The sequence below is a fragment of the Melanotaenia boesemani genome, chromosome 14 (assembly GCF_017639745.1).
Source record: "Melanotaenia boesemani isolate fMelBoe1 chromosome 14, fMelBoe1.pri, whole genome shotgun sequence".
Taxonomy (NCBI): Eukaryota; Metazoa; Chordata; class Actinopteri; order Atheriniformes; family Melanotaeniidae; genus Melanotaenia; species Melanotaenia boesemani.
Genome location: NC_055695.1, coordinates 32917416 through 32943472, shown reverse-complemented (window position 1 = coordinate 32943472; position 26057 = coordinate 32917416). Strand labels below are relative to the sequence as shown.

At 39.2% G+C, this 26057-nt stretch overlaps 1 protein-coding gene across 2 annotated transcripts in view; it reads right to left on the bottom strand.

Moving 5' to 3' along the window:
- LOC121652648 (inactive N-acetylated-alpha-linked acidic dipeptidase-like protein 2) overlaps positions 1 to 26057 on the bottom strand; it is a 613163-nt gene that overhangs the window by 342601 nt on the left and 244505 nt on the right. For both annotated transcript variants that reach the window (XM_042005529.1, XM_042005530.1), the window contains one exon: positions 16813 to 17086. In XM_042005529.1, coding sequence (XP_041861463.1) covers positions 16813 to 17086 — 274 coding nt within the window. The remainder of the gene's footprint in view (positions 1 to 16812; positions 17087 to 26057) is intronic.

Below are 26057 nucleotides of genomic sequence, written 5' to 3'. Positions count from 1 at the left end.
ACATGTAAAACAAGAAAAGCTAAATAAATATACAAAATAGAAATTTAACAGTTGCGGGTGGATCATCGATAAGAATAGTATTTTTTCTTTAAATATAGTTATTAAATAACCGTGTTGTGGATATTTAAATGAAATATCAGGCGCCGTGGTTTCCTTCTGGAGCTGGATTTGTGATCGATGAAGGAAGAACCCGGCTTAAACCAGGGACTGTGGATGTTTTGTTTTTGCAAAGCCATCTGTTTTAAAAAATGTTGCAGTGAGCAGCAACATTTCAGAAAGATAATATGACTCAGCGCAACATGATGCAAGTTAAAGTTCAGCTGCTAATAAACCACCTCCAACGATCAGTATTTATGTGCTCATCATAGTTTGAGTCGCGGGTTATATTTCAACGGGTTCCGGATCTGGTTGGGAGAAACGTGGGTAATGAGTTGTTTGGTAATTATAACGGGGACTCATGGCCCGAGTTCAGGCTGAAGAAACTGGATCCGTGCGGGACTCTGCTGGAAGCTGGAGATTTAATTCATTCAGCTTTCCAACGACGCAGCTGAGACGGGCCAGTTTAACATAGTTTATAATCTCCTCTAGTTCAGGGCTAATCTGTCTTTTTATTTAGATGCATTTCCTGCTGGAGGTAAGCAGGCAGGTTTTCATCTTTCAAAGTCAAAAACTGGACTGGCTTATACTGACGTGAAGGGATGTAATAAAAAAAACGTCTTTTTACTCCTTTACTGTAAAGCCAAGAACAAGATATCTACCTCTTTCATCAGATACCTTCTCTCTGCCTGTCTCTCTCACTCTCTTCTTCTTTTTCTTGATGTTTTTTGGTGGTTGATAAAAGAATTGGTGCATTACTGCCACTATGTGGTCTGGAGTGTGGACCTGCATGTTTCCAAGAGCCCAAGTTGTCAAAACATTAGTTTCTCTGCTACATGTACCAATCCCATGCGTCCCATGTCACGTTGCTGCGCCCCCCAGTTTGAGAACCACTGTTATATAAAAAGTAAAAACTATAAAATAAAACTTAAAAAAAAAAAAACAAAAGTACAGATCAAAACAAAATGAAAATGACTGAGTTGGACTCAAATGAAGTAGCATAAAGGAAACCAGTCATGGTATCAGTGGCACTTAAAATGTTATACTTTTCAAATTTCTTTATTTGCAATTTATTAAGATTCATTGATATGCTTGTTCTTATCTCCACACTGAGCCTCTAGTTGCTGCACCAAACTGAAAAACATACACTTTCTCTTATTCTTCAAAGGCCTTTTATACCCCTTTGATAGACCGCAGTGTTCAGGTACTTGTGCTGCAGCTGGGCTACTATCTTTACTGTGAGAAGCCCTTCTGGAGTCTATGTAGGTCCATGTTTAGGGGAAAAAAATTAAATCCATAAGCTTTGCAGAGGGATGTGAAGCATTAAATGGCTGAGAGTAACTAAATGCTTATTAGAAGGTAAACATTCAGAATTACAGACTCTCTGTTTTGAAGCAGAAACAGAAACATGAAAAGAAACTTCCTCTAACATAACGCTGCCAGTGGTTGCTGCTGCTGGACTTTCTGGCTGTAAGATATAATTACATACGCTAACATTTAAATGAACAGACGAGGTTAAGTGTTGTCAAACTGCCCTATAAACTGCAGGATCAAAATGGATCTTTTGCCAACGTAGACTTTAAAATGAACATAAAAATTGATTGCTAATGCACTACAGCTGGAATTAAAGTAGTCTATATTTTCTAGTCTTATATGGGCTCCTTAATAAGGGATTATATTATTATTTCAGTACTTTTTTACTCTCATTTCTGCTTCACTGTGGCTATTTTCGTTTCAGTTTAAACGTGTAAACATAGTACTTCCAATATGTATGAAGTCATTGTTTAGTTAACACAAATTATTGTAAGTGTGCAGGGACCTGGCCCGCCACCATCTTGGTTTGTGTGTTTATACAAACCTGTAAAATCATGTCTCCATCCTTTCCTATTCTGGACATGCCAAGTTTAAAGATGATCATCACCGGCTGATTAAAGCGACTCAATAAACATAAACACATGCAAGAATGTTTCCTTTACTGTTTTATAGTTCATTTAATTTCATAATTGGGACTGAAAGATTAACATAAAAGCAAAAGTGAGTTGTGGATTTCACAAATGAATAAACATACTTTAAAACAAAGACTTTTTTCTGGTGGTGTGATGGTTTTTAGATTTAAGACAAATGAATGTTAAATTTATAAGTGCTTTGCATGTGCAGTTTGAAAAATGTTTGTTTTTACCATCCATCCATCCATCACTTAATCCATCCATTCATTCATCCATCCATCCATCCATCCATCCCTCCATCCATTAATCCATTCATCCATCCCTTAATCCATCCATCCATCCATCCATCCATCCATCCATCCATCAATCCATCCATCCACCCACCCACTAAAAATCCATCCATCCATCATCCATCCATTAATCCATCCATCCATTAATCCATCCATCCATCCCTTAATCCATCCATCCATCCATCCATCCGTCCATCCATCAATCCATCCATCCACCCACCCACTAAAAATCCATCCATCCATCATCCATCCATTAATCCATCCATCCATTAATCCATCCATCCATCCCTTAATCCATCCATCCATCCATCCATCCATCCATCCATCCATCCATCCATCCACCCAACCACTAAAAATCCATCCATCCATCATCCATCCCTTAATCCATCCATTCATCCATCCATCCATCCATCCATCCATCCATCCATCATCCATCCATTAATCCATCCATCCATCCCTTAATCCATCCATCCATCCTTCCATCCATCCATCCATCCATCCATCCATCCATCCATCCATCCATCCATCCATTAATCCATCCATCCATCCCTTAATCCATCTATCCATCCATCCGTCCATCCATCCATCCATCCATCCACCCACCCACTAAAAATCCATCCATCCATCCCTTAATCCATCTATCCAACCATCCGTCCATCCATCCATCCATCCACCCAATCACTAAAAATCCATCCATCCATCATCCATCCCTTAATCCATCCATTCATCCATCCATCCATCCATCCATCCATCCATCCATCCATCCATCCATCCATTAATCCATCCATCCATCCATTCATCCATCCATCATCCATCCATTAATCCATCCATCCATCCATCCATTAATCCATCCATCCATCCATCCATCCATCCATCCATCCATCCATCCATCCATCCATTCATCCATCCATCCATCCATCCATCCATCCATCCATCCGTCCATCCATCCATCCATCCACCCACCCACTAAAAATCCATCCATCCATCATCCATCCCTTAATCCATCCATCCATCCATTCATCCATCCATCCATCCATCCATCCATCCATCATTAATCCATCCATCCATCCATCCATCCATCCATCCATCCATCCACCCACTAAAAATCCATCCATCCATCATCCATCCATTAATCCATCCATCCATCCCTTAATCCATCCATTCATCCATTCATCCATCCATTAATCCATCCATCCATCCATCCATCCATCCATCCATCCATCCATCCATCCATCCATCATTAATCCATCCATCCATCCATTCATCCATCCATCCATCCATCCATCCATCCATCCACCCACTAAAAATCCATCCATCCATCATCCATCCATTAATCCATCCATCCATCCCTTAATCCATCCATCCATCCATCCATCCATCCATCCATTCATCCATCCATCCATCCATCCATCCATCCACCCACTAAAAATCCATCCATCCATCATCCATCCATTAATCCATCCATCCATCCCTTAATCCATCCATCCATCCATCCATCCATCCATCCACCCATTAATCCATCCATTCATCCATTCATCCATCCATTAATCCATCCATCCATCCATCCATCCATCCATCCATCCATCCATCCATTCATCCATCCATTAATCCATTCATCTATCCATCCATCCATCCACACACCATCCATCCATCCATCCATCCATCCATCCATCCATCCATCCATCGTCTGCTGCTCATCCGGAGTCGGGTCGCGGGGCACCAGCCTAAGCTGGGAAACCCAGACTTCCCTGTTTGCTTTAACCTTGTTGTTTAATGATGGATGGAATTTGTCATGACCATGCAAAGTTGTTGTTGTTTTTAAATGTCAATAATTAAAGTTTTTTATGAGTCAAAACATTTGGCTACAGCACAAAAAGTTGTCAGGAGCTGCTCGTGAAGCTGCTCAGCCTTTCCTGGTCTTCACCGAACTACTGGTAGAGTTCTACTGCTTACGACATCTGTCTTCAACACAGCCAGGATTCATGCTGTTATGTGTTTTATCCTTTTTATTGTTTGTGGTTGAAAATATTTATAATAGAGGGGCTGAGTTTGATTTAACAGAAGAGATATGTATGATGAGTGTTCTCTAAATAATTATAATGAACTATATTACAGGCTTGTTATAATTAATGCAATGGAGCTGATGAGCAACTTGAGACTTAGACTAGTTTATTTACAATTAGTCTGTTGAATTATTTGGGGCAGCATGAGAAAAGCGATAAGAATAGATTTCAGGGTTGTTGGAGGCTGAGATTTAGCGTCCTTTTGTCTGTCTCTGTACATCCGCCTCTGTTTGGAAAGGAATTTAGCTGCAGCTGAACTTCCTGTGTTCAATTCACCATGTTTTGGAAGCTGAATTAAAGCTTGACTGAAAACTGCATTAACACTGAGAAAACCCCCAACAAACAAAGCAGCATACCTGGACTGTCCAGAGTAACAAGGTGATCTACATGAATTCTGTTACTGTAATAAGTTTTTCATTAACCTGAAGTTTTGGGATATAGAAACTTGTGTAAGTGCTTGTTTGTGGTTGTGGGCAAGTTTTATTGTACTTTAAAGCTGGTGGTAAATGTCAAATATGCAGGGAGGGTATGTACAGGATGTAAAGATGTGTGATGCTGGAAGTATGGAGAGGTTTTGGGTGATGTAATAGAAAATGGAGGGATTTGCTTATAAAAGCTTGGGCAGGCTGTGAGGAAGAGCACTTATCCACTTTGCACCTAAATTGTTATCTATGCGTTTACTTTAGGGTCAGCTGAAGCATGCAGGGTAACATGCCAGAAAATACACCTTCTTCCTGAGCCTCGGGCTCTTTCTGACTCTTTCGTGTTTTCCTTCTAAAGGAAAACACTGGCAGTGCAGCCATTTCAGTTTCTGTCACATTTTGGTTGAGAGTTGAACCAATCTGACATGACAGATTTCATCATTTCCTTTTAACCATATCTTGCATCAGCTGTCTTCCCATGAAATCAGTCAGGTGTACTGTGAGGAAGCAGCCATTACCTAATGTTCCAAGTCTTCATTATTGATGAGGAGAGAGTTATTTGTAACTCTTCAGAGTTTCCCTCTCTAACGATAACTTAGCACCGCTTCCACTGAGGGATCCGGCTCAGGACGGGATGTTTTGGTGTGGTTTATTATGGTTTTAAATCCTGCTTTGTTCCTCAGTCACACAGGAAGAGACAATTCTTTCAACCAATCAATGGATTGCAGTGTCCAGTGCCACTCTGAGCAGGACAATCAGGATGAGTGGGATGGGATATTCTGGCATTCTTCCCAGTTTTTCCCTCTGGAAATGCAAAAGAATTTGCCCCATCCTGTCCCGCATCAGTCCAGCTAGCGGAAACTGGTCTTTTGGGTGTAACTGGATTTCTATGTCTGTCTTCAGTGGAATTCCTGATATAGTGATCCCTGCGGGTGTCTTGTGTCTTCTAGTCTAACAGCAGTAGTAGGGAGATAGAGAGACCTGATCCAGTCTCAGATTTTATTCCGTTATGGTGCTGGTTATGAATCAGGTAGTGGCTGAAAGGGTGATCCCATTTATTCTTCTGACCCTGGCAGCAGAAGGCCAAACATAGTTTCATATAAAGGGCAGCACTTCATACATCATTTCCTGACACTTAATAAAGTTCCTAAACTCTCAAATCCACCTAAATCTCAGTCTTTCTCTGTGGAGACGTCAGCTTTTGCCTCACCTGGAGTTAACTTGTTTTATATGTGGTCAGTATGGAAACAGCGTCTGGTGTTCAACCTGCTTCTTGTCCCCTCTGCATGGTCACAACACTCTTCTTAATAAGAAATTCAGTGTGACACACCTTCGGTTCTTTACTTTTCATGTTGCCAGGATGAGCTTTTCTCTTGCAGTAGTCTTCTCTTCTAGTTTTATGCCTTTGCTTTTCACAAGGCCTGCCATGTTTCTCTCTTTGATTTCCAGAATCTTTAAAAGCTGCTTCATGAGTGGTATAACTTAACTTAACCTGCTGTCATCATGGTTAAGATTTTGATTAAGATTTTGAAGTACATTTTTAGAGAAATTTAACAATATAAATATTTCCATTGTTTCTTTTTTAAATGCATCAAACGGTCTTAGCTCAGGATGTTTACACGACCTCACCTGTACTATTTCCAATTCAGCCTAACCGAGTGCTTTCTGACATGTAAAACAGCAACAACATAAAAGAATAAAAAAGAATAAATCTGTGGAAAGCATGAAATATAATTTGAACTAAACAGTTGACTTCACAGTGTGTGCAGCTTCGCCATCCTTTCAACCTCCAAACAGACTCTAAAAGGATCAACATTTGTGAGAATCTCACGAGATCCTGTGGCAGCGTGGTCCTCTTTGTAATTATTTTTGTGTCCAAATCTCATCTTTAGATCAAGCATGCATTACTGTTTCAGGTTTTCCCATGAGACTGAGATACATATAAGCACATACTATCTTCTCACCAAATGTGAAATATCCAAAGATAGTTCTTCATTTGTGCAGCAGACCGATGGGAATTCAGCCAAAGGACGGAGAATAATTGGAGTTAAAAATGTGAAGGGGGAAGATGGCGAAGCGGACCGGGGACGGCTAAGGACAAGATCTTTTCTAGCTGTGTTGAATTAGTCAGAAGCTGTTTCCCACAGTCTATTCCCTGAAAGACTTAAAAATGAGCATTTATTAAGCTTCAGTGAGTCTCTGGACCATGTGAGACGTTGAGACACATAATGAGACCAGTGGTTTATCTCATCTTCACCTCCGTCATTTACATCCAGCTCAATATGAACAAAAGTGACTTTTTCTTATTAACCACTTATGTCAGAGGATGACTGTTACAACCTTTGATCACCTCCAGCTAAAAATAAACAAAACAAAAAAAATACATTTGATAAGAACACAGAACAGATTATGAATAAAGTTTATAAACACTGCAATCTGAAAACAGAAAAACAGAAGGTGTGTTTAAGAACAGCAGCCATGCTAACGTTGTGCTAAAGGACGGCTGCTTAAGACTTAATAAAAATATATGAAGTTCTGTTTTTCTTAAACGGATGATAGTTGGCTCACGAGCTTCTTTAGGCTTCAGTGGGTTGTGTAATGGAACATGCTACATCTGTGTCCATGTGAGGCTGACACCGTTCAGGTTTGAACTGAGACCATCAAATACAACAGATTTCCTTTTCTGTACGTCACTGATAAATATCTAAACCTTACTTTTTGGTTAAATCACTCTATTCTTATCTATTCTACAGTCATTTAACAGACGCTTTTATCCAAAGCGACTTACATTTGAGAGCAAGAACAACACAAGCATGAATTCAAAACATGATGGGGCGTCATCATTAAGTGGTAGTCAGACTGCTGGAGTCCAGTTGGAACAGGTGCTGTCATGTAGAGCTAGAGGCAGTGTTCATTTTTGTAAGTCATTTTGTTTAAATACAAGATCACGATTTCATCAAACAATATCAACTTGGGCATAAGTGCACACAGCTTATTCAGTACTTGGTTGAACAAAAGATCTGGACAAATCTTTCTAACTCATTCTGAGTAGAAGAGTTAAGCTAAGTGTGGAAATGCTCCTTAAACAACTGAGTCCCCTCATATTTGTTACCAAAGATCAACCAGTGAGCAGAAAGTTCTATGTGTGTGTGAAAAGAAGAAAAATAATGCTCCTCTATGGCTGGAATAAAGCCAAGAAGACGTTTCTGATGCACGGTGGCGCCACAAAGCAGCTGAGCTGGAGTTGGTTTAGTGAGGATAGCAGGTAGATAGTAGCAGGAATAACTGGAAATGAGGAAAAAGTGGAAACATGGAAATAGTTTCTGTTGTGTGTTTGTTTCAATAACAATATTTTTTCTCCTGAAAGCCAAGACTTGAGAGAACGATGAGATGAGAAAAGGTTTGGTCACTGTTGATCTGTGTGTTATTTCTACAAAGTTCTGTTAGTAATAAATTCTGCTTTCTTCTTCTGGTCGGCCTTTATGCTACTAAATCTATTCATACAATCATTTTACATCATTTTACCTCCCAATCTGACACCTGAGAAACATCATGTCTGCATGGAGTTAAAAGAGTTACACTGTAATGTTGATTAATGTGCACTGTCCCTTTTAAATCAATTAACTTTTGGATGTCCTCTGAGTGAAGCAGCCTCTGTCTGAGGGTAATCTTTGGTTTGAAATGTATGTTATATTTGGAGAAGATCCCAAACACTCCAGCTACATCTGAAATAAAACTATTCCTGCACCTGTTTGCTGTACGTTTTAGCTGATTTGATGAGGTCTGCACATTTAAAATGCTTGCTTGATGAATTTTATCAAATATTTGAGTTTTCTTTTTATCCTCAGAGGAACAATCTCAACCCAGAGCTGTGATGTTCTGATGATGGGCAGTGGGTGGCGCTAGTCCTATTTCTGTGTGGTTCAAAGAATCCTTTTATTTCCTACAAAGTAGGTGAGTCAATGAAAATAGCATGGAGCTCAGGCTCCTGCATGTGATCACATTTTATGATGGCTGAGATAAAATAGAACAATACTTATAAAAAGTTTAAAACTGGGGAAAAAATGCAAAATGCACATATCTGTCCATGTGGGAACACACAAATTCAGTCACAAAACTACACTTTTATTTACCTCCAGTCTCAGGCGTCTAAGTTCATCCCAGCTGAGATGCAAATCAAGGAGGTGAGGAAGAGAGATGAATAACAAGACGTCGTGTAAGTGAACCTAGTTTCTGAGTTTATATCACTAAGTAATATTTAATATGACACATAATATGTCCATTTTTTACTATAGTATACAGTGACAAGGCTGCTTGTGTTCAAGCTGAGGGATGAAGGGGTGAATGATCCCAGCTCCTCCAGATGAATCCAGACTTCTTTCAGGTGGCACACTGAGATGAAAAACGTAGTCGCAGAAGAGAGATAATGACATTTATATCTTTTCCTTTTTCTGTTCACGTTTTCCTGTCTGTGTTGTTCAGTGCTGTAAATATTTAACTCCAGCTCTTCCAGGCCCCTTAGCCTGACCCACATCCCGTCTCACACGAGATGCCGTGCTGAAACTCAAGGCCGCACTGAGAGAAACTGGCCTCACGCTGGTTTTAAACCTTATTCTGTCACTGTCTCTTTCTGAACTTCCTCCTCAGCTGCTTCTTTCAGCAGCCATGTTAAACTTCCACACAGTACAGTCTGGACTGGATCTCTGCCTGCCTCTGCTCTGCAGAAACCTGTGCCCTGCTTGGCTCAGCCCTTCAGCCCTGGTTAACTGCAGCCAGTCCTTGCCTGGCCCCTGCTCCTTGCCTCTCCCTCAGCTTCCCTCCGGCCATTAACTTAACACAGCTCCTTCCAGCTCCAGTCTGTTAATAAACCAACGTGTTCATACATGAATTTTGCTCTTGGGTTCTCATATTTCTTATTTAGACCCTTTCAGACCTGCACTAGTTTTATTAATCAACTGGAAGCTGATGAATAATATATATATAAAGTCAAAGTTTATAGTAAAGTTATGGAATCTAATGCGGCTGCCAAAAATAGCCACAATATGGAATTAGATGAGTAATTTTTCTGCCATCATAGTCTCTGGTTCATATTCAGCATTTTTTTCTCATTTACAGTTTCCCTTAAAAACTCTGGCACCTAAAGGGTTAAAACTCTTCCACCGTTTGAAGCCTCTGTTTCCTGATGCTTGCATCTGTCATTTCAAACTGTCTTCTTACGTTCTTCTCTTTCGTTACAGCCTCACTGTCTCCACACAGAGACACAGCTTTACATCCACAAACGTTTTCTCTGCTTTCTAAGTCCACTTTTCCTTCAGCCGTTGCTATGGGAGACGGGTTGTTGACAAAGGTGAGCGGCTCCGTCAGGCTGCTCGAGAACGAGCGAGGTACGCGTTTATTTACTGTTTATTTCTTTTTAATGTAATACATTTATTTTATTTATTTCTGTTGATTTATTGATATTGATGAATTCATCTTTGTTATTTATTCATTCTCTATTATTATTCAGTTATTGTAGTTTATTTATTAATGAACTGTTCCCATGTTCATTTATTCATCTTTTTTTATTTAGAATTTTTCCTGTATTTATTTTCTTTCAATATAACTGAAAATAAATGGATGTGGTGACATCCTCACAGGTCTCACCGGCCATTCAACAAACTTAAACATGAATATGACGTGTTCAGCTGCGACGAGCCAACATCCATCCAGATAAAACTGTCACTCTGCAATTATATCATCACACATTCGGTGTACTGTGGCTCCTTCAGTCACTGCGACAGGCACCTGAGGACAGAAAGCCTCGTGGGACTCTAACAGAAACATGACCAGTGTAATAAACACAAATGTAAAGCTTTGCAGATCCTTCCTGGTTAAACAGGAACTGATAAACAATGAAAAGACATGGCCTGTATGAACTTGGTCTAGTTTCAAAAGACGTGAGTGACGATTTCTTGACTCCAGGGGAAAAATAAAGCAAATAATGCCTCTATTTATTATAAAAAACTAGATTTAATAATTGAGCTGCACTAAATATAAGCAGGCTGGTTAAAGGGAATGAGTGGAGATGGTCTTCTTTATGTCCATGCACCATGACTATATTTTTACATTCTTCAACACACTGATGAGTGATAACTTTATATTTGAGACGAAAACAATATTTAATTGTAAATTTTGGATTTATTCAGACATGCTTTATTCAAACATCTGCTCTGCTGGGTGTCTCATTCCTGTTTGTGCTGTTATTGTCTTTATTCAGGTTAGCGTGGGTGTTTTATTTAATATTTCATCGACCCAAATGTCAAATTTGCTTGGCTTTCCTATTTTAATGTCAGGTGATCTTTCTGCACTAAGTCTTTGTGTATCCTCGCTCTGCAGTTACAACATGCTGCTAAAACACTTGTTAGCTTCAGGGTTTCTGTGTAAAACGTGCTCCCTTTTTCAAACATTTGCCAGAGAATACAGTACAATAAGTCTGTTCACACTGAAGCAAACAAACACAATACTTTTACTAAAATGACTGCAATGCAGATGGAAACAAAAATCTGAAACGACTATTGATTGGAGTCTTGGGACCACAGCAGATACAGCTATATGGCTATTACATTTTTCAGACTTTATAAAAGACGTAGTTACATTTTGTCTAAATCTGTTCACTGTTAGTGTTTTAACAGCCTTCTGTTGATTTAATGCTTTTTTTTCCCTGAAGGCTATTCAATAAACTTTTTTAGGTTGCAGAAATTGTTTGCATGCCGTTCCCTCCAACATCATATCTGCATTAAGAGGGACACAGCTTGGAAAAAGAGTGGAGGAACTGCAGCGGTCCATCGCAGTTCAGAGAGAATTATCTTATTAGAGTCTGCATAATTAAAAGTGTCTTTGCATCCAAGTTTATTGGATTTATCTTGCAGGAAAGTGATAGAAAAGCTAAAAAGTCGGTCAGTTCCTGTGTTCCATCTGCTCCTGTGCAGGTCCATACATGATTTATTTTCTTTGCCAACTTATCATGTGCTGTCTTGCATCTTCTTACAGCTGTGACCGAATGGTCCGGAGGCTCTACAGGGACGCCGCTATCTCCCTTCACTTGATGGATAACATCCTCTGGTGAATGTGTACTTTACTGGGAGAATGTTCTTCACTTTGTGGACGTTCATGTCACCTGGGATGCCGCTGTGTTTTTTCTCAGTACCTTCTTTACGAGTCCTAGGGGTCCTACAGCAACAGGATCCGTCTCAGGTGTAAATAACAGCCGATGCTATACTTTCTGACTTCTTTTGTATTCTCTTTTCTTTTGTTTCAGTCAATAAAGAAACTCCAACTGAACCACAAAAGAAAGTCAAACAAATTTCCAACTGTTGTTGTTTAGTGGATGCCTTTCAACCGAAAAAAGCTGAGAAGCTCCCGAGTCTGAGTTTAATAGAGTTGGTATGTCTGGTTTAGCCGCCTCTGTTAGGATGCATGTGTGTAACCTCACATGAAGTTTCGATAAATATACAGGTCAGAGCCTCCCACTGGATAATTGCTGCATGGCTGATGATGTTTCAGCTGCAACAAGTTATTTTACACCTACTGATGCAATGAGCAGCTTCTCATTCCTTAAACAAGCATGTGGAAAGACACGTCCTGGAAAAGATGTTAGTCTGTTTAAAAAGGTCAAATCACTGGCATCAAGTAGAAAAAAACATGTAAGGACTGTCCAACGTATTTTTAAAAACTGGAAGAATAGTGTGGAATCATCGTCTTCCAGGTAGAAATGTGGTCAGAAGAGGCTCTCACACAAACACGGTTCTGGTTCTGGTTCTGACACCAACTCTGTTCTGGAGTCTCAGAACCTTGGAGCTTTCTGAGGACCTGGCCCTCATTCACACCAGTTTAACCAGAACCAAAGCGGACGGACTTTACTACACAGAAGTAAATATCTGGGAGATTTATTCCTGAAAATTGATGTTAACCTTTTAATGTCTGAATTTATTTACAATTACATAAAAATCAAATAAAAACATAAAAAAAAAAAAAAATGATAACAATAAAAGACTGGAATAAAGTTAAATACAATTAAATCTTAAATAAATTCATAAGAATGAATAAATAAAGATAAGGATAACTCTAAAAATGAAAATTAATATATAGAAGTGAAAACAATCAAATACTTAAAAAAATAAATTAGTTAGATAAAAAGAAATAATAAGGCCAGAAGAAGTTTGCTGCACATTTACGACACCAGGCGTAACAATGAACAATATGTTTCTTCAGCATGTTTCTTTTCTTCTTCTCTGGTTTGTTTCTTTAACTGTTCGCATGTCCGCTGCTCTATGCTGCCCCTGCAGCTTCCAACAGAATTCCTCCATCTGCAGCATCAAGCAATGGAGCCGCAAACGAAAACGGACCAAAAAGCTGCGTAAAAGACGCAGGACACGGACGAAAGTCTCCGTCCATAGAGCATTACTTCATACTACATCCACCTCCTACTGTCCAAGTCGTTTTGCTGTCGCGCTTTGAAGTCTTCACTTTCTGAAGCTGATTGATTATTGGATGGTTTTTGAGTTTTTTTATTTACTTTATAGGAAGACAGCATGCAGTACAGCAGCACTCATCTGGCTTCATTTTCCTTTTTCTTTTTATGAAACATCAGTAACACAGCAGTCTTTAGATGACGTCACGGTTAGCGAGAGCTACTTTTTTTTGGAGTCACTAACATGTTTTGAGACTAAAACTGTTTTCTTGGGTTTCGTTGAGCTTAACTGTGAAGCATCTTGAAAGTTAAAGTTGTGAAATGCGGTTTCTCAGCCTTGGGATGTTCCTGGGCAACGACAGCAGAAAGTACACAATCAATCTCACTATGCCATCGAAACGATTCAGAAGCACAGACTTTAAGGTCAGAAAGCTGCATAGTGAACTTTAACCCCCCTGAGAGTCTTTGGGATGAACTGGAGAAGATGTGCAGTGGTCTGACTCATCATCAGTACAAAATCTTGGAGGAAAATGTCTGCAGACCTGGACTGAAATAGAAGCCGATACCTTGCAGAAGAATATCAAAATGATGTCTCAGTGAATTCTTGTAATCAAAGGTAAAGGCGATCCAACGAAATGTTAGAGTGTGCAACCCTTATTGTTGACAGGCTGTTCACACATGGAACATGGACTCTCCTAGAGTTGTCCAACTGGCATATTTCAGCATTACATCTGGAAAAACAAAAGTTAGGACATAATTTTATTTTCCTCTGGTTCACATCATGCAAATAATGCAACCATTGATCATTTTACTATTCCGTGTAATTACTGAATTACAGTTTGTTATGGGGAGTGCAGTTCCCACAGCACCAGTAAACCAGGACCACCTACAGCTGAAATTATTAGTCCAGCGTACTTGCTGTGTCTGAAATCCATCTATCACAAATGCCATGTTTAATTGTGAGAGCTGTGTTTCGACCTGGCAAACTGCTGCTTTTTTCAGGGGAGGGAGTAGAACGGTGCTAGAAAATAATCTGGTGATGGATGACTGTGACCCTCCTTTAGCTTAGACTTCGATGAGTGGACAGCTGGATGGATCGAGCAAACCATGGGAAGGAGAATGGAGGCGGGAGAAGGGTGGCAAGAGGAGGAAAACTTAGTATTCAGAGAATCACTCCAACTTTTCATCTGCCCTCAGGCCGAGCGGGGGCTCAGGGGAATAACAAGCATCTCCTTCAACCCGTTTCTCTGTTCCCAGGATAGAGAGAAGTAAAACCCTCTAAAAATAGTGGGTCTGTATTTCTTTGTATGTGTGTGTCTGGTGGGTAGTGCAGGCGGACTACATGCATAATGACTTCCATTAACCTTCACACTCTTGATGTATGGTAGAAAAGATTAACTATGCATCTAGTATGACTCAAATAGCGTCTTGTTAAGATTTTTTATGGTTTCTGCATTTCTGAGTTTTCTGCTACTCTACCTGGAAAATCAATTCTCATCTTTGTAATATGAGCTACGTTGTGTCTGAACCGATGGCTTAGGGCAGCTAGCAGAGAGATTTTCTTCTCTGTTCTATCTACAGAAAGGATGTAACACTCTTCATGCTATGACTCATTTCTTTGCTTGATGCAGACTCTGGCTGGTTTGCAGGTCTAACTGTTGATTAGCAAACTCCTGCTGACCTCATTTCTGGCCTGCAGCATGGCTTTCTTTCTCTCAGACACCACAGTGGACTTTTCACAGATTAAACTTTTTGTTTCTTCTTTTCTAAAAGTCTTTTCCATAGCGAGACATGCTGCTGTGCTCCATTTCATGCATCTACTTTCTAGATAACATAGTTAGCAACCTGCTTACTTCATACTCTGCATGCACTTTTCTGGGGAATTTTGTAACTAAATTTATGCTCAATAAATAGATTTTTAAAGCGCTAAAATTCTTTCTTTCTTTTTATTTATTTATTTATTTATGTTTAATGTACTAAAATTCTCCAGTCATTCACACGAGTTTCTGTATCTTAGATGTAAAGGATAAAGCTCTTAATAGACTTCTGCCCCTTTATTATGACATTTAAAGAAATGTGAAATCCCAAGAAGTAAATTTAAAACTGTTATTTTCCCTTGAACATTTTCGGTTCTTGCATTTGAACCCAGGACTACACACAGTCTTTTTATAAACACTATGTTTATAAAATAGCTGGCAAACTGCATTATGAAGCTGTGCAGAGCCAGAGAAATTCAATTACCTTCAGCGAAGATTCTCTCAATGAAGCATGAATGAGGTTAAGTGTTTTTAATATGTCTTCATACAAAGTTCTACAATTGGGCATAAATGCAGTGGGAACACATTTTTAAAGCCCTGTTACACTCCTCCTCACACACGTGGCAGATGTGTTCGTAGCTTACACACACCTCAACTGTGTCATCATCGGTTTTATTATATTTGGAAAGTACCAGTGGGGAATTTGAACATTTGAAGTGTTTCTGGACATGACTCAGGCAGGTTTACGTTTTTTTAACCCTTAAAAAATGTGAACCTGAGCCCCCGAACACTGTTGGTTATATCGTCATCAGTGTCTCAGGAGCGGTGGTGTGTAGCTCTGTGGGGTAAATGTGATGGATAGCTACCCTTTAGGTGATCTATGGAAGTTTTCCAGACATTTCTATCCTGTCCAGGAGGTTTACAATCCAGCCACTAAATGTAGTTTTATTCAGAGACTCTATCTGGTAAATCCACAATGATCCATGATAACAGCATTATTTATCACATTTCATCATAAAAACATCACCATCACTACTATGTTGCTAAGAGACCTCTATTTAGACCTGGACATGATGATGAAGCCACTTCCTGTCAGACTTTCCACCAATCAGAGAGCTTAGATTGACGGTAACGTCCAATCAGGAGCAGCCAAAGATCAACCAGTGAGCAGAAAGTTCTATGTGTGTGTGAAAAGAAGAAAAATAATGCTCCTCTATGGCTGGAATAAAGCCAAGAAGACGTTTCTGATGCACGGTGGCGCCACAAAGCAGCTGAGCTGGAGTTGGTTTAGTGAGGATAGCAGGTAAATAGTAGCAGGAATAACTGGAAATGAAAAACTACTGTCAGAAAATTCTGCTTTCTTCTTCTGGTCGGATTTATGCTGCTGTTTCGATTGATATATTTATTTTACATCATCTTAAGCCTCATAATCTGACAACTGAGGCTGTCTGCATGTTGACTGGGATTAAAAGGGTTCAGCTTTTATATGTACATGTACATGTACATAAAAAAAGCAGAGCAAAAGTAAAAAAATAGCTTGGAGTTTTTAGGTTTAATAAGATTTGTGAAAGCCACTAAAAAAATCTACATTAAAGGGTGAAAGAACCTGGGTGACAACTCTAGCTAACTGTGGGGGACTCAGATCAGCCTCAACTCTCTCCAACACATCCAGTGCTGCTCAGCCTGGTAGTATGAAGTTTAATTACCTGGAGGAAGGGTAAACAAAGTCCAGAAAACCCAAGTTTCAGGTATTTAAAGAAGGTGATGGACATAGGATGAGGGACATTACCTGCACGCTGCCTACGGCGGAGTAGGCTGCGTAGGCAAACAGCTGCTGCTGCTTCAGCAGGTCGTTTCGTCCTCGCTGGTCACAGGGAACCCCACTAGGTAGGAAACACTGGTGACTGGACTTGTCAGTGATGGTGTTGGGGGTGGAACCAGGCAAGCTGAAGAGAACTGTGTGATTGGACAGCTGGACATCAGTCAAACCAAGTCCGACCCACTGCCTGTACAGGTACCTGGCTCTGGATTCTTCACTCTCATCTGAAAGGCTGGAGAAAGACCTGGAAGCAGCAGAAAGACACACCATCCATTCTTCTTATCAATAACTCAGGCAAGGATCAAAAATTTTCTTTTCTTTCTGATAAGAAATTATTCTGTTCAACCTGCAAGGATTTACACACCCCATAAATCTGGAATTTTGACTAGCATGCCCCCCCCACCCCGCCAGTTCAGTTTTACCATGGAAAGGGTTCACTGTACACTCAACGTGAACATCTGCTTTCTTTCTCCAGCAAACTTGAAATCCTCTTAGAAAGTTGTAGAACCCACATAAACATTTGCCTAATTGCAGAACAGAAATGTCAATAAAAATTGATCCCAGCCTTATTTGATTCACTCCTGGTTTGTTTGGTTCTTGATGTTTACTCTCTCTTATTGTTTTGACTCTGAGAAGGTTGAAGTCTAAAGTTCACCAATAAAGACGTGCACAGATTGGCTTGGCTGGTATTTCAGCCACTGGCTAGAAAAAAAAACTAACAAAAAAAACAAACAAACAGAACAACATGTAGAAGTGAAAATATGAGATATCTATAAGATATGCTCTAACGTGGGAGGTTGAAGATGTAAAAAGCCGGGATGAGTTCATCTTTAAAGCACTTACTGAAAAGATAAAGAAATTGAACTCAGCTTTATTTAAGTTTTTTTTATTCCACTGAGAAAAAATCCTGCTATGTCGTTTGTGAGTATGGATAGATAAAATCTGGTTGTCAACACACTGGATACTCCTGTATGCTTTGACACACGGGGAACAAATCCAGAGTTGCTTATGAAGGTCAGAGAGGACCTTCAGCCGATCCCTGATAGTGGCTCTCAGTTTGGAGACCAACCTTGCTGTGTGTGCTGCAGTTTATATATAGACCAGACTGTTCTAGCTGGCTGGAACGTCTTCATGGCTAGCATTTAAAATGTTCCACAGCTTCATGAATAGACACATATATGTAGACATTGTACACATTAGTCCCCTCTTTGTACGTCATGTTGGTCTGGCAAGTTATCACGTCTGGATGGAACGTTTTTAGTACTACAGGGCTTAACATTTATTACTGCTGTGATGGTTATCACTGGTTCTTAAAAAGCTTTTAATAAGTGGTCATTGTATGTTTTCATATTATGGTTTTGCAAAATGACAAGAGGTTTCAAAATACTGTGTAAAATCTACATTCTGTGCCATTTTTATTTAGCTTTATACTATTAAAATAGATTTAATTATGAATGCATTGATGTCCAACAAATAAGGCTTTACTACTCTACATAGAGACGCCTTTTAAACCAGAGGATTATGTTAAACAGGAAAAAATAAATAAATCAACCACAAATAGTCCTGACGGACACCTGCTTTTGCTTTCCCTTTGACAGTAATTTTTCTCATCCATTTAGTATTTAACTTATTTTAATCAACACATCTGTCAATGATAATTAGCAATTATGTTACAGTTTATAATTTTTCAATATAAATCAAAAATAAAAACCCAATCAGCTGAAAATTGTACAAACATTTTAAGGAAGGGTAGGAGATATTTTCCAGGAGCAATTTTTACAACATTTCTTAAAATCACACCCTTCACACCCCAACTGCAGCCTATTAATTAAAAGGTCTAACACAAACACACACACACACACACACACACACACACACACACAAATAAATAAATAAATAAATAAAAAGTCACCTGTTGAACGGACAAAAAAAACAAACATTTGGACTTTTAAATTTAGCTTTTTTAAAATGTAGCTTACTCGAACTGTTTTTCCATGATCTCCAACCCTACTTTTAATATTTAATCTAATTTAAACAACGTAATGCTCCCTATGAGTGCCGAGAAATAAATTAGACTAAAATCTTTTCTGTTAATTTAAGCAAAATTCTGGTGTTTACCTGTCGAGAATTAAACTTTGCCAGCTCTGCATCTGTCTTGAAATTAATTTGGTCTCTCAGACTTCTCCACCTTTCAAAAGATTCTCCAATGTTGATCCTCGTTTTAGTCTGGTTTTGGTTGTTTGCTTTTTTACCAGGATGCCGGGACTTTTCAGGTTTTTCTGAAACTATTTCTGGTCTACTTCTTTTACTAGCTTCCATTCCTGCACGCTGCTGCTCTTTTGCTGACATAAAATACCAAACGCTGTGTTGTTTGGCAACCGTGGGGAGTCGTATATTGGTTAAGGAACCAGGAAGTAGGAAAGAGCTACACAGTGCACCAAAGTTATTCTGTCACGTAACTCTTATTTTGAAGGAGAAAAACTTGACAAAAACATTGTTAATGTAGAGAGACAGACTGTTTATATGGAAGCTTCCTTTTATCCCTCGCAACAAACAAGAACATTTTAAATTATTTTTACAGAAAAAAATTCTAATTATTTAGCCTTTAACTTCCATATTTTGTCTGAACTGACTATGGAAAGACTGAAGGGACAAAACACACTGCTTTACCATAAGAAACTTTCATAACAATGTCACATTACAGTAATGTTTCTTGATTTTCTGGAAAAATAAAGTTCAATAGTCAAGTTGAAAATAGCATAATTGTTTCATAATTTATAATTTTTTATGATGTTTGTTAACATCAGGACATTCAGACTGATTTCTGAAATAATTCTAAATAAAGAAAGAGTTCCTAATTATCAGACTGCTTGTGTTTATGGATGAAGAATGGGCCTTGTGCAGTGACAAAGAAAACTGAGGATGCAGCACATCGTGATGTTTCACTAAATCGAATCGAATTGTTGACAAAATAATCGTAATCAAATCTGAGACCAGTGAAAATGTACAGTCCTACTGGTTTGTAGGTTCTTTATTAGAATTCTTTTTTCTAAAGCTCTTCAAAAGATGCAAAGGGACAGTTTCAGCCAACGGCAACTGATTTCATAACAGACAGGATTAAGCTCCACAACTGTCGTCCTCAAGAGCAAAAACCAGCACCTGTAACAGAATTCTGGTGGCGATTCATACTTTTATACATTTATTCGAACTTTCTCCACAAAGTTAAGGACCTCTCCGTGTCCAACCAACAAAACCACAAAACCAAGAAACGCCTTCAATTCAATTTACCAGCACTGCCCCCATGTGGACAGAACAGGTAGTTCACCTGTTTGTGTGGGGAGAAATAGCCTCTCTCATTTTCACAGGATCATCAGTGTTGTTCCATTTCCCTGTCAGGATTTCTGTTATTTCAGCAGATCAGTATAAATAAAGCTTCAGTGTGTCATGAAGGGAGAATATCTATATCACAGTCCGTGGCTTTTGGCCCAATCACGCAACAGCGCTATTCTCTAGTCGGTGGCTGTTTCTCATAGCTCACCAGGAAGAGCAGCAGGAGGCATTATGTGTGTGTGTGTGTGTGTGTGTGTGTGTGTGTCAGACTTCCATCCACAAGTCAAGCTGTTGGAAGGAGTCCCTGTGGTCTGGGACACATGGCCAATTCTGATGACACTTTATGTCTCAGGGGACAAGCGTGAGTCAGTCTACACAGCTGTGTTTTTCAGAGCATGTACTTGTATTTTTTATTAAACTGTAACCCTGGTACCATGATGCCGAGGTCTTCTAACTTCCAACCCCCTTCTCTGTCCAGCAAAGACATCATTATCTTTTTATAAAAGAAACTAAATCTTTTTTAACCTAAAAGAAGAAAAAAAGAGATTTGTTCAAAACTGTTCATCCACAACGCAGCTTTTGAACTTTTTTTTTTTTTTTTTTTACCTAAATCTACACATTTTGGTATTTCGGTAAATACAAGGCCTCACTATGTAACGTGAAGAGTCGTCCTGACGAGATGCTGCAGAGGAGCTGAGGGAAACGCAGCATCTCTGCTCATCAGTGCAGACCAGAACTGGGCTAAAAGAATAACCCATCCTCTGAGGCAACCACAGACATCCGCTGCTACCTGCTGAATGCAGAAAACAAACATGTTTGCTCATTTTAAGATGCTCCATCTCTACGCGTGTGACTTCTAAGGAGACCAATGCAGAAACAGGGATTTATTTACTATTTAGATCAATGCAGGTTCAATAACTTTCATTCAGATGTTCCAATTTGAGCCAGCTGTCACAAAAATAAATGTTCAATATGTGTTCAATACTCAATGTGGATCAACGTTCCTTTGCAAAGAAAAGAGGAAGATTGTGGAATCAGAAATCTAGAAATGGCAAATTAATCTGAATATCTTCACAGCGGCCATTTTGTTGTGAACTGGTGTTAATAAATTAAAATGATTTTGCCATAAGACTAAAACCTGTGTAAAAGACCTTAATTGTGTGTTTATGTCAAACATCAGTAAAACCTGGACATGCTGTAATTTGACAATATTGGGGTTAGCAAACTAAACTAGCACGTAAAGCAGCTAATGTGCTGTCACGAGTAACATTATAGTAATATAATTAATCAAGAAATGACCTGACGACGTAATGGCTAATCAGAGCTGCTAAAATCAATGTTTAATGAGATAAGCTTACATTTTGAGTCATTTTTATGGATTTGGAAGCGTGACAAAGAAAAGAAACAGTCTCTGGTCAATCAGGACAATGGCCCAGACTGATAAGTCACCATTCAATATAATAAAACTTTAATGGATCCACATTTCAGACTCCACTAAACCTGTCATTTCAGAAGGTTATACCCCATCAATATCATGTGGAGATGTATGCTTTTTAAGGCAGGTGGCTCTCCTTGACATTTTCTTGCAGCTAATAGGATTGAGCATGGATATCCAGTACATCATATGTATTCATTTTGTAGAGGATATAATATCAAAAGACACTGCAGAAACTTCAAAAGAAGAAGATAATGTGTGTTATTTCCATGCTGTGTAACCTTTGCTGTAGCTGTAGAGATGCTCCGATTGTTTTGAAGTGTTAATACAGTTGTATTTGAAGCCTGGTGGATCTCTTTATCTGATGAGTGGATTGAATTGTCTCCTCTGAAGCCTCTCTATCCCACCGAGAGCGATGGAAAACCGTTTATTCAAACTTCAGCGAGCAGCAGTTGTCTCTTAAGAACGATTTTGTAATGTTTTCTTAGGTTGTCATTCTGGCAGCTGAACTTTAATTAATTCTTAATTCCAAATATTACAGATTACAGAATGTTACAGGCTGAAGAAACGTCTCTGCACCAGGATTAGAAATAACAGTTCAAAATCTACCCCCAGAAGCCCAAGTTAAATTTCTGTTCAAGTCAAAAGCTTTTGTAACATTTATGATGGCAATGCTGCTTCAAAGGAAAGCTTTTATCATCATTACAGCAGTTCCTCTGAAAGACAAACAGATTCACTTTGGAAAGTATGTATTTATGTTTTTATTTTGCTTGCTACTTTTTTTTAAAATGCATGTTTTATGTTTGTTATAATGATGTGTGAGACCTTCAAGCATGATAAATCATATTTTACTCATGCATATTGTGACATAGTGAGTGTGCTGTTTGCTTTCTTGGGCCAAGCAGACTTGGCATATGAGCCGCTGTTGCCTCTGCTGGCAGCTGCTGAGCATAATATATTCCTGTAGGACATGATCATTTCAATAGCTCATCCATTTGTTCAGGAGACAATTGATTTTCTCTGTTTCTGTGCACGTTACTCACATTTCATTTATCTCATCCCATCTGCATTTGTCATATTTTTAAGGGACCAGCGCTTTGCAAAGGTGGTATGACATGAAATCTTTATTCAGATGCCATGGCTGGTGTTTAGCTGCATCCGGGTATAGGTAGAGGCTGCCAGAAATGAAGACTCGACTCATCATTAGCACTACTATGCAGTTTTTGCAGTGAGTAAGGGCCTGCTGGAGAGACATTTTGCTTCAGGTTGAGCTTAGCAGCATTTCCAGGCATCCTAACTCAACAAGGACCAACAATCTTTTCTCTTTTCTTGCCTCTTCCCTCCCCTTCAGCAGCATCCCTTTCCTGGGCCATCCCTCTTTTCCTTGCTGCGGAGAGAAGGCAAGCTGAGATGAGGCTTGGTCACCTCCCATGGCAGAATGATATTCCCATCAGCACTAGATACCTCATTCAACTGCAAAAAAAAAAAAAAAAAAAAAAGCCTGCAAAAGACTCGCTGTTTAATATAATTACAGAGGCAAAATAACGGCTGAGATTACTGAACAAGAGAAACAATAGAAATAGCATGGTCACTCTGTCTACCTTTAGTACCCGTTAGCACCATCTTTTTACTCTAGAACTTTCTTAATTCTTGGTGTCATAGGTTGAACAAGGTGGTGGAAACCTTCCTCACAGGTTTTCTCCATATTAACATGACAGCATCACACAGTTGCTGCACTTGCCTAATAGTGTCATCACATCTGTGGCCCAGCTGAACCACTGTTCCAGGTAACATAACAGGTTCCTGGATGAATCCTGGTTGAATTAAGAGAACTTCAGGTGATCCTGAATTTCTACAAAAACATACCTTTAAGACTCGACTGCCTTGAGACTGAATGCGCTTTGAAAAGCTCTCACAGATGACTGTCTCCTCTGGCGTGAAATAGGACGGATTAAAAAGAAAGGTGATCTAGCGGCACAGTTAAAAGTTAAGAGGCGGTATGGTATTAAGAAATAATTTCACACTCACTGCTGTTTGTTTGTATTCTTGCTAAATATTCAGCTCCTCTGATGTCCCTGAACTTTTAAATACATCACCTGCCATTTGTCTGCAAAAAAATATAATATATATATATATATATATATATATATATATATATATATAATATAATATATTTTTCGCTTTAAGGTTTAGACATATCATCATGGTTCCTGTGTTTTGGTCTGTTCTTTGGTTTGTTAGATTTTGATCTTGGTTTATAGTTTGTGGTTTTCAGGTTTTATTTCTGCTCATGGTTTAGGGATTTGGTTTGTCATGTTTAGTTCTGTTTTCCTGTTTTTCCCTCTGTGCTCCTGTGGTTTCTGTTTCTGGCTCGTTAATTTACCTGGTCTGAATACTCATTCACTTCACCTGTTCTTTATCACTCCCTCTGTGTATATATACCCTATGGTTTTCAGTCTGCCCTTGTCAGATCCTTGTGGTTCATCCCCTGTATTGTGTGGTTCCCTGTTCCTGAAATAAGCCTTTGGACCAGCATCGTTCTACATCCTCCCTCATTCTGCCTGCGCTTGAGTCCTCACCTCTGCCAACACACAACACATATTCCAGTCTTTATTCTTCAAATTTTAAAGAAATGAGCTGTTACATGTTTTTAGGATACTGATGGGTCACATTTAATGACGCCTTCTGTAAAATAAGTTTTTGTGATGGAGTTGTCATCACAATTAAACTGATGGTAGCATCTATTTCAGGTTAATCAACCTATATAACTTTCCAGTGTTCTACCCAATAACACAGAGTTGGGTCACGGGAAATATAACAAAAGCAGTAAAGCAGTGTGTTTTGTCCCTTCAGTCTTTCCGTAGTTAGTTTAGACAGATGTCACATCCCCCGGCCTGTGGCCGGGTTCTGTGTAAATGCAAAGCCACCTGTGTGATTGCAACTCTGCGATTGGCTGTGGACCTGAGAGACGTCCCTGCTCTTCTGACCCCCTGATTGGACGACTGCCCTCCAGACAAGCCAACCCGTGGAACACCTGCCTTTATAAGGAAGGAAGCACCAACATTCGGGGCAGCTGGTCATTAGACCCTCAGCTTGCCATCTGGGATTGATAGTGGAGCGTTGGTTGGTTGGTTTGGTTGGATTGTTTGTTTGTTTGTAAGAGCATTTAGTTTTCCCTAAAGTACACCGTTGTGTTTAAGTTTAGAGAAATTGAGATTGTTCGCTCTCATCGTTTGTGAGTAGCTTTTGGTTTTGGTACGTTTTATAGCTGTAGTTTGGTTTGTAGTTTATATAGCTTTCTGATGTATTTTGTGGTATTGATTTTTGGTTTGTTTTCAAAAGAAGCTTGAAGTTTGTTTAAGATTTTGGTTTATGTAATGATAAAGATTGTTAAAGTTAAAAAGTAAAGAGAACTGTTTATTTTGTAATTGTTAATTATTGTTGTTACCTCAATTGAGGACACCTTTTAGTTAATTAGATTTCTTTCTTTCTTGTGACCGGACAAGATATTCCGTACCGTGGACACCTTTGGTTATTTTGTTTTTGTTTAGATTAGAACCTGGGGTTTATAATAAAACTTTGTGTATATATCTTTAAGTTTGATCCGGTGTGTTTTTGTTGTTGACCCCTTTATCCCCTGGATTTCAAGGTGGGGTCGTAACACAGAACATGGAAGTTAGGAAGATGTTTTTATGCTCTCTTTGTCACAAATGTTAATATCAGCTTTGAACATAAAGCAGAGACAGCCAAACATTTCAGCTGAATGTGATGTTTCATAAAGATTCTGATCATCTATTTGAAGTCTGTTCTCTGTCAGAAAGTATATTGTTGTTATTCTTTCTATCTACCTATCTATCTATTTATCCATCCATCTTGTAATACACTCACTGAAAACTAAACATGACCTGGTTTCTCTACATTATCTTAAAACTAATCTATTGCTAGCATAAAACTAGATTAGCACTGCTACGTAGCTTCATGGTAACATCAGGGTAATAGCGTTACATAGTTGTTCTATAACAGGCACAAAATCTCATGTGCAGCTACATGTCAATATTTTTTAAGCATGAATAATTAGGAAACTACTTTAAATTGATTTCATACTGGTGTAGTGTTGCTGGTGATTCATGCAGGTCTGGTAAGATATTTCTGTCCTCCTCCAAGAAGAGAGGAGGATGAAGTGATGCAGCCATCATGCCTAGTGCTACAAGCCTGTGGGGGCAGTCTATGAACTGGGGCTGCTGCAGCTGGTCAGGTCTAGGTTCAGGTCTAGAATCAGGTCTGGAATTAGGTCTAGGTTCAGGTCTAGAATCAGGTCTCGAATTAGGTCTAGTTTCAGGTCTAGGTTCAGGTCTAGGTTCAGGTCTAGAATCAGGTCTAGAATCAGGTCTGGAATTAGGTCTAGGTTCAGGTCTAGGTTCAGGTCTAGAATCAGGTCTAGGTTCAGGTC